Consider the following 17,102-nt stretch of genomic DNA (forward strand, 5'->3'; position numbering starts at 1 on the left):
TTTGGGAAAGTCATTTTATTACATTAATTTTGCAAAAGCAATTATCAAGGAGCATGGACACTGAGAAAACCAAATCCTTGTATATAGTCTTTGTCCTGGATCTGTGCATTCGAAACATAAATAGAGCAGCAGAGTCGCAACACCTTGGTTATGAACGCCGACATCAAACATTTTCAGGGTAAAAAGCTGAGGATATCTCAGTATTTTCACTCTAGTTTCAGGAAGGAGCTGGAAAAACCAAATGATCTAGAGCAAGGCAGCATGGGAATGCCCAGAACATGACCTCAAGAGGGAAAGCAGCAGGAAAGATGCATGGTGACAGACAACAATCTATCCCTGGCCCTGTGTGCAGGCACTGCTTCCTGCTGGCCCTCCTGTATCTCACTGACCTCCTGAACACTCAACTTTCCAAATGATGTGAGCCGCTCCCTATGCTCACTTCCACCCTCCATCGAAGCTTGGAGCCTACCTGCCATCCTGTGGGCATTTGTCCCCGGACATGGCATCATCAGTACCCACTGACGGCTGCCTCTGCCTCTCATGCTTGCTTCCCTCCTCTACTGGTTTCCCTGCTCCCAGATCCTCCTGGCTTCCAAGGTTTCTGGATTAAGTCTGGGCTTTGCTTGCTTGGCACCCTGCCTGTGTTTGAAAGGGATGTTGGGGCTCTGTAAAGGGGGGCCAGCCCTGAATAAGAAATTACGTGAAGATCCATCTCCATCATCCTGAGGTCTGTAGAAAAATCAGTTGACATGTCCTGGCCTCAACTTCTTCCCTGGTAAGGAAAGATTAGTTTCCATCTGCCAACTTCAGATGGATGAGAACATGTAAGCTTCCAAACAACATCCAGAAGTGTCGGGCTCCTTCTGCCCTTCATCCCCTCAACCTACATAGCACAGTTTCTCACAGAAAAGGCTGTTATTCATTATGTTGTAACTGCTGTTATTATGTTCCAGTAATTTGCAGATCTCAGGCCAAGACACGAGTGTAAGGATTTGGGAAGGCTAGATTTCTGATAATTAAGCTTTTGCTAAATATCTGCAATAATAGTGAAGTGTCATTGTATGAGTGTCAGTCTTGTGCCCGGTACAATTCTGGACACTTGTGTATTGTCTCACTGAATCCTTATATCCATAGGGAATTGCTAGTGGCATATTCATTTTAAAGTATAGGAATTAAGGCACAAAGAGTATAAGCAACCAGTAAGTTTCAAAACCGTGATTCAAACACATGCCATCTAGCTTTTGGATCCACCTTCTTACAAATACACCAGGCTGCATTTATATTGAGTGGAACCATATGAAACTTCTGCTTACTGTGTTAAAAATATTCAAACATCAGGAATTCCAGACAGCCCTGCCTAACACATAGTAGAAGAATTACATGATTTGGAATTCAAAGAATTGGGTTTTTGATTCTACCAAATATTGTAGGGCCTTGAAAGAGCCAGTCTCTAAGCCTGAGATTTATCATCTGTACTTTAGAAAGAATGAAAATCTTGGTACTGTTTTCCAGAGAGAGATAAAAAATACAAAAAAGGCATAAAGCCATTTAGTAAAGATCAATTAACTATTGCCATCAGAGCTCACACACACATCTCATAGAAATCCTCCTGCAATTCCCAATTTGGTAGAGCCTGAAGGGCCTGGTTAAGTTAAGACCATCAAACTGAATTCATAGAAGAATAAAACACGCTCATTGGAAAAATCAGTGAGAAGAAAATAGCTCAAGCCAGAGTTCTCAAATGGTGTCAATAGCAGAAACATGTAATTGCACAGCAGTTTTCATTTCTCATTTAGTTTTATAGTCAATACTTTCTAAGGTTTAAGGCAGAAAAGGACTGTTGGCTGTTTGGATGACACAATCAAAGAGGAGCTAGAAGGATCCACAGCGTCGAGTTTTCTGCTTCAGAGTGTCATGAGTCCCCCGAGTCCCCCAACTGGGACACAGTGTCTCAGGGTTCCTTGGAAAAGTTCTGAGCTTCCGAGCCACTGTAAGGCACACCAGTGAGGCCTTTCCCTCGGCACTGACGTGGAAGGATTAGAGGGTGGCTAGCAGTCTGGTCCAGCCCACCTCACTCAACAAGAGGTCACGTGGCTTGGTTTAAAGAATTTATCTTGGCATGGTGCCCATTTGGCCTGGAGATAGGGACACAGGATCTCCACCATCTACTGAGCCTTGTGGACTATGGGTCAGATGGAGTTGGGTGCCTGCTCACCACCCCTCAGTGGGCATCTGAGGCTGAATAATCCTCATCCTCTTTATGAAAGGGAAATGATAATCATCTACTCAATGGTCTTTTTCCAAAGATGAAGTAGAATAACGTGTAACATGCTTGACACTGTGTCTGGCACATAGAGAGCACTCAATAACTACTTCCTAGTATCACAGTTATTAATACACTATATAAAATTGTTTCCAGTAGAGGAGGAGACAAACTCCACTGCATTTATCTTACTCTAAGACTCCAGTATCAGTTCAGGTAATACAGCACAATCAAAGCAATGTCCTGTGTGGCAGGGAAATTTCCAGATTTCCAGCCCTACCCCCACCCAACCCAACCAAAATGAAACATTCAGCACTCCGATTTATCTGCTGTGGGAACACAGAGGGCCAGGGCTGGACAGCTGGCCTGGACTGGCCATTGCAGAGCCAGTGCTGACACCAGCAGTTCTTAACATTTCTTGTCTGTTTTCTCTATTTCCTTCTCTAAGATGGCACCACATCTCTGAACCAGCCCTTGGCTGGTGACTCCAGCATACTGTGCTGAGGGTGCCTTATTGCATTGCACTTCTCAAGCCACTCCACTCAGGGAGGAGGGTGGATACAAGGGTGTGCAAAAAGAAGACAGGATCCTGGATGAGCCTTGAGAAGGTGAAAATTCCATGAAATAACTGATTTTTGTGTGTGAAAATGTTATATATCGTACTAGTCTACTCATTTTTTTAGTATAAAATTATGTCTCATTTTCCCCAAAATGTTGCTGCAAAAGTGATTCCTTTGGACATTTCATCATGTTTGCTCCATGATTTTCCATGGGCCCTGGAATACTGCCTAGCACCTGCTAGAAGTATTGAGGTATCAGGTTCTGGAGAAAGCAGTGCTGTGAAACGCTACTGTGATGACTGGTATATATGGGGTATGCAATGGCTGTGATGAAAACTCCCTTGAGGGTTCTTCTGATTTCTAAATAGAGTGGGTATGAGGCTAAAGTTGGATATTCTTGTGGGCAATTATAGCCCTAGGAGACATCAAAAAGCAAAACCCATGAAAGACATGGGCTGGGGCAACCTGGTTTGGAAACATAGAAGTGGCATTGACCCCTGCTGTCACTGCTCCAGGAGTGCAGGTCACTGGTGCTGCAAAGCTGACAAGACATGGCTTTGCTCCCATGGCAACTGCACTATTTATCTTGTTTTATATTAGATAGTTATTTAATCTAAAAAAGTTTCACTTTCTTCATCTGTAACATAAGAAAAGCAAAATTACCCATGAAATTATTGTGAAAAGTAAATGTAGTTGAAGTTTATATATACACTATAACCTGATTTACAGTAAGTGCTAACTATTATCATGTAACAGCTATAAGGAGAGAGCAAGCCTCCAACTAAATATCTTTAATTAACTTTTCTGCATGAAAGTAAGCAGAACAACTAGAAAATAGAAAACCAAAAAGTATATTGTGCATTGTGGGGGGCTTTTCTTTTTAATGGAGAGGTGGAGATTGTTAAATTTTGCAGTGTGGCAAACTGGAGACATTTTTCTACTGCATCTGTATGTTGCTAATCATTTGTTATTTGGAATGGGCTGCACTATAAGCTTGCCTAGTAAGCGTGGTTAGACAATTTAACTGCATAAAATGGCAGATGTTAAGCACAGCGAAGAGTGACTTGGTCTCACTACAGTGTGACTTTCATTATCTTCCAGTAGCAGAATCGAAACTGCTTTGGAGAAGGCTTTATGCTTTCTTATCATGCATATAATTGGGAGACACAGGTACATCTTACAGCCATGCATCACTTAATCATGAGGATGCATTCTGGGAAATGCAGCATAAAAAGGCAGCATTAGGCAATTTCATCGTGTGTGAACAACACAGAGTGGACTTACACAATCCTAGATGGTAGAGCCTACTGCACACCTAGCTGTATAGCATAGCCTATTGCTCCTAGGCTACAAACCTGCATAGAATGTTATTGTACTGAATACTGTAGGAAATTGTAACACGATGGTAAGTATTTGTTTATCTAAACATCTCTAAACATAGAAAAGGTATAATAAAAATATGATATGAAAGACTTTATGTGGTAGTAAATGATACACTTGTATAGAGTACTCACCAATAAAGCTTGTAGGCTGGAAGTTGCTCTGATGAGGCAGTGAGCGGTGAGTGAATGTGAAGGCCTAGGACATTACTGTACACCACTCTATACTTTATAAACACTGTATACTTAAGCTACGCTAAATTTATTTTTTAAATTTTTCTTCAAAAATAAATTAACCTTAGATTACTGTAACTTCATACTTTATAAACTTTTTAATTTTTTAACTTTTTGACCCTTTTGTAATCATACTTAGCTTAAAATACAAAATACATTGTACAGCTGTACAAAAATATTTTCTTCTTATCCTTATTCTATGAGCTAGCTTGTTTTTATTTTTAGGGTTTTTCTTTCTTTTTAAATTTTTTTTGTTAAAAACTAACACACAAAACCAGACATTAGCCTAGGCCTATACAGGGTCATTATCACTTTCTTCCACCTCCACCTCTTGTCCCACTGGAAGAAGGTCTTCAGGACACTAACACATGCAGAGCTGTCATCTCCTGTGCTAGCAATGGATTTTTCTGGATACCTCCTGAGGGACCTAATTGAGGCTGCTTTACACTTAACTCATAAATATATATATGAAGTACACTCCAAATTGAATTAAATACATACACCAATAACAGTAGTTTATTATGATGATCAAGTATTACATGCTGTACATAATTGTGTGTGCTAGACTTTTATATGACTGGCAGTGCAGTAGGTTTGTCTACAACAGCATCCCCACAAACAAGTGGGTAATGTGTTGTTCTACAATGTGATGACAGCTACAAAGTCACTAGGCAGTAGGAATTTTCAGCTCATTATGACCTCACAGGAACATCGTCATGTATGCAGATCAATGTTGACTAAAACGTTATTATGTGGCATTAATTACAACTTAGAAAAGCAGCTCCACACAAAAACTCTTAGGTCTTAGGACACTGGGCAGATCTCCCTCCTCTGGGAGGAAAGAAGCAATATCTTTTTTGGGTAATAGTTCCTGCACAATGGACTAGATATAATAAAAATAAAATGTGGTCTAGTATTAACATGTTCCATCACCTTGGAGACCTTGAGTATGCTCCCCAACCTAAATGATGAGGGCACTGCTATGAGAGAAAGATGGATTACGGAGGACAGGACACGAATGGGCGAAGCCTCTGGTGAGAGTCCTAGAATCACGGCTCTTACTGGGTTGCCTCATCTCATAATATATAGTAAAAATGAGCCAAGAAAAACACATAGGGCCCATGGAACAAGAAGCATGGTAAAGAAACACAGGCTACTTTAAGTCAGAAAGGGCAAAAACAATACTGAGGTTCACATATAGGTGGACATAAAACAACATAGTACAAAATTCTACAGTAATGTGGGGCCAAGCTCCAGATAATAATACAAGTTAATGATTGTTCCCCATTCAGTGTATATACCTTGGGACCCTAGATATGGCAGGCATCAGCCAAAACAAACCAGAGGATTTGACATTCCAATTTGTCTCCTCCTGAAATTTGTTTTCAAGAAGTGACTCCATCTTATTGCTCTAAATAAGAGTTTCTCAATCCAGGCCCTACAGACACTTTGAGCCCATAATTCCTTGTTGTGGAGGGCTGTTCTGTGCAGTGTAGGATGTTTAGCAGTACCCCTGGCCTCTACCTGTTAGGTGGCAGTAGCTGTGACCAGCTGTGACAACCAAAAATATCTCCAGACATAACCATACATCCCTTGGAGGACAAAATCAATCTCAGTTGAGAACTACTGATGTGAACTGAGTCACAATAACTTCTACTCACCAAAACACTTTCAGTCTGGTTTTAATGCCTCACTCATAATGTCACCAAACATTTAAGCGAACCCTCCAATATGAAAGAGAGAACTCAAAATAAACAAACAGAAAACAGTAATAGTAATTTTTAAATAAACTAAAGTTAAAATAGCATTATTATTATAGAGAGGTAAAAATATCAAAGAAACGATGACAAGAAAACTCCCCTTAATTGAAGAGCCATCATCTTCAGATTGAAAGGCCATACTGAGGAAACCCCCACTTAGAGTAATGGAGGACAATGTGGGGCAGATGAAGTTTCCTTCCAAGAACAACCAGAAAATATGAATGGCCTTTAAAAAATCTATATAAAGACTTTAGTTTAAAAGTTTAAAAAAGTCTACACATTGCTCAGGTGATGGCTGTGCTAAAATCTCAGAAAGCAGCACTAAAGAACTTATCCATGTAACCAACCACCACCTGCTCCCCAAAACCCTATTGAAATTTAAAAAAAAAAAAGAGAAAATCTATATAAAGACTTTAAAGAGCTACCAAGGCAGCAAAAGCTCAAAGGTCAGAGATGCAAGAGAAAAGAGAACCTTGGGAAGCCTGGTATTTGGTCCTGCCAAAAACTGAGAGGCTGAGTCTCCAGTGGTCCATGGGACTTTGAGCTCTGGATCTACATGGGCCCTAATCGATATCAGCTTTATAGGTGAGATCCCCACCCCACCCAAATAGGGCATCTATCCAGGAGTACAGGAAACTGGAAATTTCCCTACTAAGGCTGAAATCTACCTCCATCAATCCACTCCATCCCCAACTGGATTAGGAAAACTTGGCCCTGCCCTAGCTCTCTGCCATAAGCAGGAAAATAACGTTATCTAGAGGAATATAGCACTCTCAGGAGACTCAAATTTATTTCTACAATTTTCCATTTATAATGTCTGGTTTCAATTTTTTTAATCCTTAATATTCCTGGAGACAAGAAAAATAACCAAAAAAAAAAAAAGAGAGAAAAATAGACTAAAAAAATACCCACAAAAGACAAGTATTAAAGCTCACAAACATGCACTTCCAAAATGTGAGTATTGTGTCCAAAATTAGATGAAAATAGACTTTCACCAGAGAGCTAAAAACTATTTTAAAATAATAAAATTTAAATTTTAAGTGGAAAATGCAACAACTGAAATGAAGAACTTCATTGGTATGTTTAATAGATTAGATGCAGCTGAAGAGAGAATTTGTCGATTAAAAAACTAGTAAGAAAAGAAATCACAAACTGAAGTATAAAGAGAAAATAGGTTGGATTATATAGAAAAGAATATAAGAAGCATTGAATACTGTGAAAAGTTTTCATCATGTTTAGATAGAGTTGCAGAGGAAAGCAGAGAGAGAAGTGGTCAGAAGCAATGCTTCAAAAGATAGTAGATAAGACTTTCCCCAAATGTAAGATATTTGGCCACTGATTCAAGAAATGCTACAGAGCCAAAAGAGGATTCTCATAAGAAACCATACCTAAGTAAGTCACAGAAAAACTTCTGGAAAGAAATAAAGAAGTAAAAGAAGGGGGAGAGGCTGGAAGGAAGATAATTTAAATACAAACAAAGGAAAATATAAATGTCTCAAGCAAGTCCTCAATAGAAAATACAATACAGCCTTAAAGTATATAAAGCCTAAGTGGACAGAACCTCAAGGAGAAACAGGCAATCCCACAATCATAACAAGAAATGTAAACACACACCTCTTAAGAGCTGATGGAACAAGGAGACAGTGAGGATGCTCAAGACGGCACCCAACAATGCAGGAACCAAAACTGACCCTGTGTGCAAGGATTGAGTGAGTCTCCATAAATGTTAAACAAATGAAATCATATTAGCGAAGTACATTATCTTACCACTGTGAAGTAAAGCTGGAAGTCATTAACCCAAAGATAAATAAATAATACCAAATATTTAGAAATTAAGCTATAGACTTTCAAATAACCTAAAGGTGAAAAAAAAAGGAAATTACACCACATGTTTAAAATATGTTTAATTGAATGAGAGTGAAAATACAAGATATCAAAACTAGTGAGATGCAGTTAAGGTAATGCCAGAGGGAGATGTCTAGTAATGAGTGTATATATATTATGTATATATATCAGAAAAGAAGACAAGGTGGACATGAATAATTTAAGTATTCATCTCAAGAAGTTACCAAGCACACACACATACACACACACAGGGCAAAAGGATAAAACCAATAGAGAGCAAAAATCAATGAAATCAAATGAAATATAAGGCCATAAATGGTGGGTTTTCTTAAGACTAATAAAAATTGATAACCCTCTGACAAGACTGATTAAAAGCAAAAAGGAGAGAGAAAGAAGAGATGCAAAATTATTGATAATGAAATAGGGGATATTTCTACATATCATTCAGATGTAATTTTACTTTACTGAGTAAAATCACTCAGGAATTTTTTCTCTCATTCTCTTTTTCAGGATGACACTGATTAATATGAACCCACAAAACATGACAACAGAACAAAAATGAGGACCTAGAGCCCAGGAATTGTGGTATCCACCCCAGGAGAGCAGAGCAGACAATTCCTAGGAAAGCAGCTGGGTGCTGGCAGGAGCGGGCAGCCTGCCCAGGTGGAGCGTGGTAGAGGGTCTGGGTGGCGTCTGCACAGACAAAAGGACTCAACATAAAGGCGATGTGTTGGCACACAGGAGCTGGGAGCAATGGAGAACAAGTGTTTCATGTAGTAGCAAGACAGCATGAAACTCTAGGAAAAGGGAAACATGGTAAATAAGGGAATGTCATTATAATGCATAGCCTGACTCTGCACTGAACAACATTTATCTCCTCATACTGTTTTATGACAACTAAAATGGTCATATTACCACAGTGGGAGCAACTGATCGGGGAAATGATGTAGTACAAAACTAAATCTGCATCTTTCAGAACAAGAAATCAATTGATAATTCCTGTAACAAATAAATCAAGAAATACTGTCATAGGTCTATCAGTTAGAAATATAAAGACCGATCCAAAGAAATTCCTAAGTAATTTTAAATTCATACTATGGAGTGAAATGGAAGGCAGAGCTAGATGAAGGGACTTTTTCTTAGTACCAGTCAATATTTATGGATATGAAAAACTTTTATAATAATCTTAATTTTTGAATAGGAAAACCTATTCAAAAGTAGTGTTGGCTAAGCAGCAATGTGTTGAACAAACGTGGCTCAGGTACGATTCACGCTCTAAGACATCTGCATTAACACTAGCACCATGGTAGATGCAAACTCAGGAGACTCAGGTAACAAAATTATGTGAACAGTATAATCATTTTTGTGAAAATACATATACTTATCTTCATATGAGTACATATAAATTCATCTAAAAAAGAACTCCGAGGCTTTTAAAATAGCTATCTGTGGTGATAAGATTATAGGTGGATTTGTTTTCTGGCTTATTTGTATTTTCTAATGTTTCTATAACAGACATATATACTTTTTGTAATAAAGCAAAAACTTATTTTTTAAAATTATATAATGAGGCCGGGCGTGGAGGCTGACGCCTATAATCCCAGCAGTTTGGGAGGCCGTGGCGGGAGGATCACCTGAGGTCAGCAGTTAGAGCCAGCCTGGCCAACTTGGTAAAACCCCATCTCTACTAAAAATACAAAAATTAGCCAGGCATGGCGGTGCACACCTGTAGTTCCAGCTACTCGGGAGGGTGGGGCAGGACAATTGCTTGAACCCAGAAGTCGGAGGTTGCAGTGAGCCAAGATTGCACCATTGCACTACAGCCTGGATGACAAGAGCAAAACTCTGTCTCAAAAAAATAAAAATAAAATGAAAGTTATATAATAAATAAAAATGACAGCATGATTGGGCAAATATTCCCAGAAGTTGCATCAGTATATCTTCAAATAGTCACCTCAGTTTCCAGGTACTGTTTATAGGATGAAGAAAAGTGAGTATGACCTAGGTATAAATTTTAAAAGGGTGCATGCAGTAAGGTGAGTTCATTTGTTAGCATAGTTACAAAAGGAGATTTGCATCCAGTCAGTTATCAATCCCCCACCACCACCCCACCCGTGAACACCTGACCGCACTCTGTGCCTGCTCCCGGAGGGCTGTACAGGGTCGGATGGAAAATAACCAACATTCACCTGGATGATATGGTCTTCAATCTCCAGCGTCAGGCGGGAGCAGAAGAAGGGAGGATCACACCTCATGGATCTGAAAATTCCATGTGAATCTCATATTCTGTGTCCCAACACACTTGTAGGGAAAGTTCTAAATTTCTGGAGAACTTTCTGCTAATTTTACAATAGAAGTTTACATGTGGGAAAACCTATTCAAAGGTAGTGTTGGCTAAGCAGCAACATGTTGAACAAACGTGACTCAGGTATGATTCACACTCTAAGACATCTGCATTAACACTAGCACCATGGTAGACACAAACTCAGGAGACATCTGTATTCCACACAGGAAATCTTTCAGACCCATGTCAGTCCTTGGTTCCAGCAACAGAAGATGGGGAAACTGTTATTATAAGCTTTCCAGTGCTACTTCTTCTTTTAAAGGTGTTTTAATTACTTGAAAAAATTACGTAACGCATTTAAAATATGAAACATTTTAAAATATGATTAACCTTTCTGAAGTAAAATATTAAGTATTACATTCACCAGAAATTTTTTTAAAGACAAGTACTATATTATGCCAAATAAAATGTCTTGCCTTCCTCTAAATTTCATATGTAAGGCAGATCCGAAACCCTTTCCCATGTACAAGCAGAGTGTGAGGGAGGCAGGGACCTGGAACAGCCTGACACCCGTCCTTCCTCTGACTCCAGGTCCCAGCCAACTGGGTTAGGCTCCTGAGAGCTTCTCTGGCAGGGCCCTGATTGCTGATTTTGCCACAGTGTTGCAGTTTCTAAGCATGGTCATCTTCTCTGCACTGCATGGTGGAACAGGAATATTTTATGCCCCTCTATGGATTATTTCATGGAACTGGCTCTCCTCGTGTGTCCAGCAAATGTTTGTTAAACACCTAAATGAATTCACAGATTCATCAATTGCAGAGGTACAATAAATGTTTACTGATAGGTAATGCTTTTATCTGAGCTTCCCATTTTCAAATCCATGCAATGGCTTTCAAGTTACTTTTAACTCAATAATAATAATAATTTCTTTTAGGAACTTGTTCTGTAATTCACAATTCTTGCGTCTGAATCAGAAAACTTCCTTTTTAACTAGGTTCTTTACTAGTTAAGTCCTGAATCAGTGGATCAAAAAAACTTCAGGCATGAACAAACTTTGGGGTGTATTTAGTTCAAGCCCTTCAGGATCCAGATAAGAAAATAGAAACCGAGAAAGGAAAAGTGACTTTCTGGAAGTCACCTAGCAATGTCATGGCCCAAGGGGGAGGACCCACCCAAGTGGCAGAGCCATTTGGGCAGAAGAACGCTACCATGCCCATCAGCACACTTACCGTATGTCTGGAGTTTTTCAGTAAGTTTGTCTACATCAATGTGCAACTGGTTTTCTACAAAGTTTCTTACAAATTTGTTTCTCAGGGCCTCCTAAAGAAAAATAATTTGGCTTAACAAAAATAATTGCATTATTTCGTATTATTGAATAATACTTATTAGACTTATTCAAAGTTTCATTACAAAGGAACAAGGCACATAAACTGAATCTACTTAAAAGAAGTTTTAAAACACTACAATAAATAACAGGATAACATCTTATTAGGACCTTACCTTGAAAAACAAAATCAACAATTATGAAAATTTATGTTGCAGTTGTAATTATGTATTAATACTAAAAACAAAGAATGAATTAAGTGGTTTGTTTTTGGCAAAATTTTCTAACAAACCTATATAGTGAACCTTTCTATAAGATTCCTTTCCTTTGCATGGCCTTCCCCAGAGGCCAGTTACAAAGAGAGGGTGATTGTTATGAAAACTCTGAGGGAGGATTTCAGAATTTTCCAAACCCTCTCTCAATGTTTGGCTGTTCATCTTCAGAAGCATCTTTCATTGCTTCATCTGTACCATTCTTCTCTCATTACTATTGATGGTTGTGACTTTGCCTCATTTGTCAATGATTGGAGACAAATTGTTTACTGTAGAGAGTTCTCCAAGATCTTTTCATCAACTTCATGACATCTTGCCCCTTTATTTTGCCATTGATATCCATGTACTTGCATTGCACTGCCCAACACTTACAACATACAACAACCAACAAGAAGCTGAGAGGGAAAGATACTGATGTATCCAGGCTCTGCCTCAGGATCAATGACTGGGGATTAATTTTGGAATTTGCCAATTTCTTGGAGAATATTTGTACACTATCCAGATTTTGGTCCAGCACATAACCAAATAGCACCGGAGCTCCATATACGAATTCTCAAATAATATGTACCCTTTGTAATTAGCTCTTTTATTTCTCACATTCACCTTATTACATGTGATGGTTTTAACTAATCTTGTCTAAGGATGACAAGGTTTTATTATGAAAGTTTGGTGTTTGCTTTTCTTTTTTGGAATCTTATTTATCTTCCTTCACTGGGCATTCGCTATTTGCCAGTCAATGTGCAGGGTAGCTATTATGCATCATGTCATTTAATCTCAACAACATCCCCACGAGGTTACTGTTGTCTTTTACTGATGGAACAGGGAAGCAGAGCAGTTAGGGCTTTACCCAGAGGCTCTAACCACTCCATCTAGTGGCAGAACCAGGCCTGGAACATAGACATCGACTACTACAAACCCAAGGCACTGCAAGTTCCCTTGAGCGTGATCCCAAAGCTAAGAAATAGAGGAACAATTTACACCATCTTATCCTATGGAAGATAAGTTATTCAACTGGTTGAACACATGACTGATTTCTGACATGGCTACTTAGTAAGTAGTATTCAGGTACACCATAGACTTCACAAGGAGCTGCCCAATTTTTGAGGCCGAGTTAGGCACTGTTTTATGTTCTCCTAGATATTTGCACATTCTCAACTTGGTGCTTATAATATTGCATGAGATTATATATAGTTGCAGCAGAGACCTTATCTAGTCTAAAATACTATCTGTCCCATTAACTGCAAAGGTTTGCTGATGTCTGTATTAACAAATTAATCCATGCACAAACAAATTAAAGAAGATTACAATACTAGCTAATACATATGGCCATGGTTGCTGTGAGAATGAACATCGCAGACCTCCAACTATAGTAAACGGAAATGGCAGGGCCCACTGTTGCACTCTGAATCCATGGCATTTTGCCTTGAGGCCACGCCTCCCATGGGCTGTCCCTCACCAATGACCACCACATCAGGCCCACTCCCAGGAGCCACAGGACTCCACTGACATGGGACCCCTATCTTGATAACTGACTTTAGCTCTGTGACTCCCTCTCGGCCTTATCTGATTTCCATTAAATTGCAGGGCCCACCAGGATGCTTCCACCCAACCCTCTCCCTCTCTCCTTTCCTCAGGGTCAGACTTGCATCACCATTGACAACCTTGCTTCCAACCTGTCTAGCTTCCTCTTCCTTTGTTCAGCAGCCATTTTCCAAAATAAAATTACTGTACATGTAATCCTGTCTTGGCATCTGCTTCTTGGAAAACTCAGACTCACACAGTAGCATTTTCTCTGTGTCAAAACCTATTCCAAGGGCTCCATGTATCCTGACCCAATTATACCTCATAACTACTATCGCTTCCTCATTTCTCAGGGAAGAAACCCAAGGTACAGAGAATTTCAGTGACTAGTCCAAGATCACACAACTGGTGGCAGGGGTTGAGCTAGGAATCAAACTCAAATGATTCTAGCTCCTGAGTCCATACTCTGAACTACTTACCTGGTGGTTAATAAAAAAACTAAACATGAATTAAAATGCAGGCATATTTCCTCATCCTATCAGAGTTAAGGTAAGTTGAAGCTACGCAAATGCCCAAAAAATTATTAGGTGATATACCTGAATTAAAGTTTTACATTAATGATTGCCAGGCTCTAATGGAGTTAGGCCATTCTAAACTGTAAGTCGTTCCTTTTTAAAATATTAAGTTATCAATACAGAATATGCAGAAATGATCGTTGATTGTTGAATAGACCTACAATTCAAAAATATGCAAACAATCTAAAAAGCATTAAGCTTAATATAGAATTTAAAGAAAAGGTTACTATTAACAAATTATTAATCATTCTCACAATGATACCATCTTGCATGGGTAAAATACTGAAAATTCACAAAAAGTTTTCACACATCTCTAATTTTACGTCAATTATATGAGTCAACTAGAACCACTATGCCTGATGTGACTCTGTAGAATCTTCTACAGGGCAGCCCTGATGTCTCGGACATGCCCTAGCAGTAGCTCCCCATCCCTCGGTGGCAAACACCAAGCACTCACCTGCAGCTGGTTGAACATCTGGCCACTTCCACTTCTCTGGAAAAGGCTGGACATTTCCAGCAGTGTTTCTGATAAAGTTTTTAGCTTGTCCACAATATAAAAGGTGTAATTAGCCTGCAAAATGAAGCATATTTGGATATGTCTCTTATTCAGCTGTTATAATAAGATAAATCTTCCAACAAGGACTGTATATGACATGGCCACCAGAGCAAAGATCTGCCTGCAGGCCAGCTAATGCCTTCCTCAATAACATGAAAAGTTCCAATGCCCTCACGTCACAGGTGAGTCCTCTGAGACCTCTCTCCTTGACTCTGTCCATCCAGGGGCTACCTGCCTGTTCACTGCTGTCTCGCCAGTGTTAGAGTCACTACTGGGTACAGCATATGTCCCCAGTATATACTGACCAAATTAATCAATGCTTGCCCACATTCTTCCTCAAAAATACATTCTCAATTAATACTTACTTGTTTTATGGTAACCAACACATTGAGGATAGAATAAAATTGGTATATTTTTTCATTTATTGCTACTGGCAGAGTACACTGGCATAAGACTTTTATAAAATAATTTGGTATTAGAAAAATACATTCACTGATCCATAAAAAATGCACATGCTTTACTCTCTCAAGATAAAAGGACTCTATCCTAAGGAAATAGTTTAAATAAAATATAAAGTTATTTCCATGAAGATGTCTATTGCAATATTATTACATTTAATACTGAAAATAGTCTAAATACCAAAGGGACAATGTTTAAGGAGGGTTTGAGAGTCTAACCACATCTCCCTAGGGTCATTAGGAGACCCTCACAATGGCACAGGAGCTGAAAAGCAGCCAGCACAGCAAACAGAGAAAAACCTTGAACTCTCAGCTTCAGCCTTCAATAAAAATAGGGATAGAGGCCGGGCTTGATGGCTCATGCCTGTAATCCCAGCACTTTGGGAGGCCGACGCGGGTGGCTCATGAGGTCAGGAGATCGAGACCATCCTGGCTAACACAGTGAAACCCCATCTCTACAAAAAATACAAAAAATTAGCCGGGCGTGGTGGCAGGCACCTGTAATCCCAGCTACTCAGGAGGCTGAGGCAGGAGAATGGCATGAACCCAGGAGGTGGAGCTTGCAGTGAGCCAAGATCGTGCCACTGCACTCCAGCCTGGGTGACAGAGCAAGACTCCGTCTCAAAAAAAAAAAAAAAATAGGGATAGAGATTCTTGTAAGTATTAAGACAAATTAGTATTCCAATACCTTGGCACCAGGCCTGGTAAATACTCAGTAAACACCAGCTATACTAACCAAAAATGCATACAGATATGCAAAGGTTGAATAACATTATTAATGCAACACATGTAGAAGATCTGTAAAATATTTAAAAACTACAAATACTACAAATAGAGAACACACACACACACACACACACACACACATTAAAATCCCCAGCCAAAATACCTCACAGTTCTAACATTCTAGTAACAGAAGGCAGCCTAGCTGGGCTGCCTCTCTGAAGGGACCAGGAGTCCTTCCAACAAACCAAGCTGTCCCTGCAACACCAACAGGAGGATCAGCTAGGATGACACTGATAATGAACAGCCAGGGAAATGGTTGTTCTTCCCCTGAGAGTAGAGGAACCACAACAAGCACCCAGGAGACAGGGCAAGGAGTATTCCACAATATCAAGTGACCTGGCCTGGAAACACTGGCTGCCCCACAGCAAGACGGCTCCTGATGCAACAAAGACCTGGGCTCCTAAGAAGTCCCCTTCTTCTCCAGCTGCTGGAGGCTCCATCTCCCTAACATGGAGGCAGCTGGACTGGAGAAATCTCATCTGTCCTTTCATACTGCAGCATCAGGGAGTCCCAGACGCATCAGATAAGCCAAAATTAAACTCTTATTGGAACCACAGCACACAAAGTGGGCCAAGATCTGTGTGTTAAGCCTAAGTAGAACGACTACCCACAAAAATAAAAGATTTTTACATAGGGCTCAAAGTCTCCTATTATATTGCTTAAAATACCCACAATACAATTGAAAACCACCCATTATAATAATAACCAAAGAAAAGACAACTTGAATAAAGAAAAGCAATCAATTGATGCCAATATTGAGACACATCAGATATTGGAGTAACCTGGCTAGTGTTTTAAAGCATCCATCATAAAAAAAACAAATGCTTCAACAAGAAATTACAAACTGTCTTGAAATAAACAAAATAGCAGAAAATCTCAATGAATAAAAAGAAGTTATAAAAAAGAACCACATGGATACTCCAGAAATGGACAATGCAATAACGCAAATACAAGAACTCACTAGATGGTCTCTGCAGAAGAATGGAGATGGCAGAGGAGAGAACCACTGAACCTGAGAGCTGATCAATGTGTGGTACCCAATCTGTGCAACAGGGAGAAAGGATTGATAGGAGAAAGGAGAAAGGAGATAGTAGAAAGGAGAAAGGAGAAAGGAGATAGTAGAAAGGAGAAAGGATTGATAGGAAAGTGAACAGAGCCTCAAGTACCTGTAGGACAATAATAAAAATTTTGATATTGGTGTCATTAGAGTCTCTGAAAGAGAGGAGAAACTGAGTGGAACTGAAAGAGTATAAGAGGAAACAATGGCTGAAAAACTTACTAAAAT

The 17,102-nt window shown here is 39.4% G+C and overlaps 1 protein-coding gene across 1 annotated transcript in view; it reads right to left on the bottom strand.

Moving 5' to 3' along the window:
* The window catches only part of ABCA13 (ATP binding cassette subfamily A member 13), a 514,266-nt gene that overhangs the window by 321,647 nt on the left and 175,517 nt on the right, over positions 1 to 17,102 (bottom strand). The window contains exons 28-29 of the mRNA XM_055294536.1: positions 14,475 to 14,588; positions 11,555 to 11,645 (exon numbers count right to left, since the gene is read on the bottom strand). Of these exons, the coding sequence (XP_055150511.1) occupies positions 11,555 to 11,645; positions 14,475 to 14,588 (205 nt within the window). The remainder of the gene's footprint in view (positions 1 to 11,554; positions 11,646 to 14,474; positions 14,589 to 17,102) is intronic.

The sequence above is a fragment of the Symphalangus syndactylus genome, chromosome 9, assembly GCF_028878055.3.
Source record: "Symphalangus syndactylus isolate Jambi chromosome 9, NHGRI_mSymSyn1-v2.1_pri, whole genome shotgun sequence".
NCBI lineage: Eukaryota > Metazoa > Chordata > Mammalia > Primates > Hylobatidae > Symphalangus > Symphalangus syndactylus.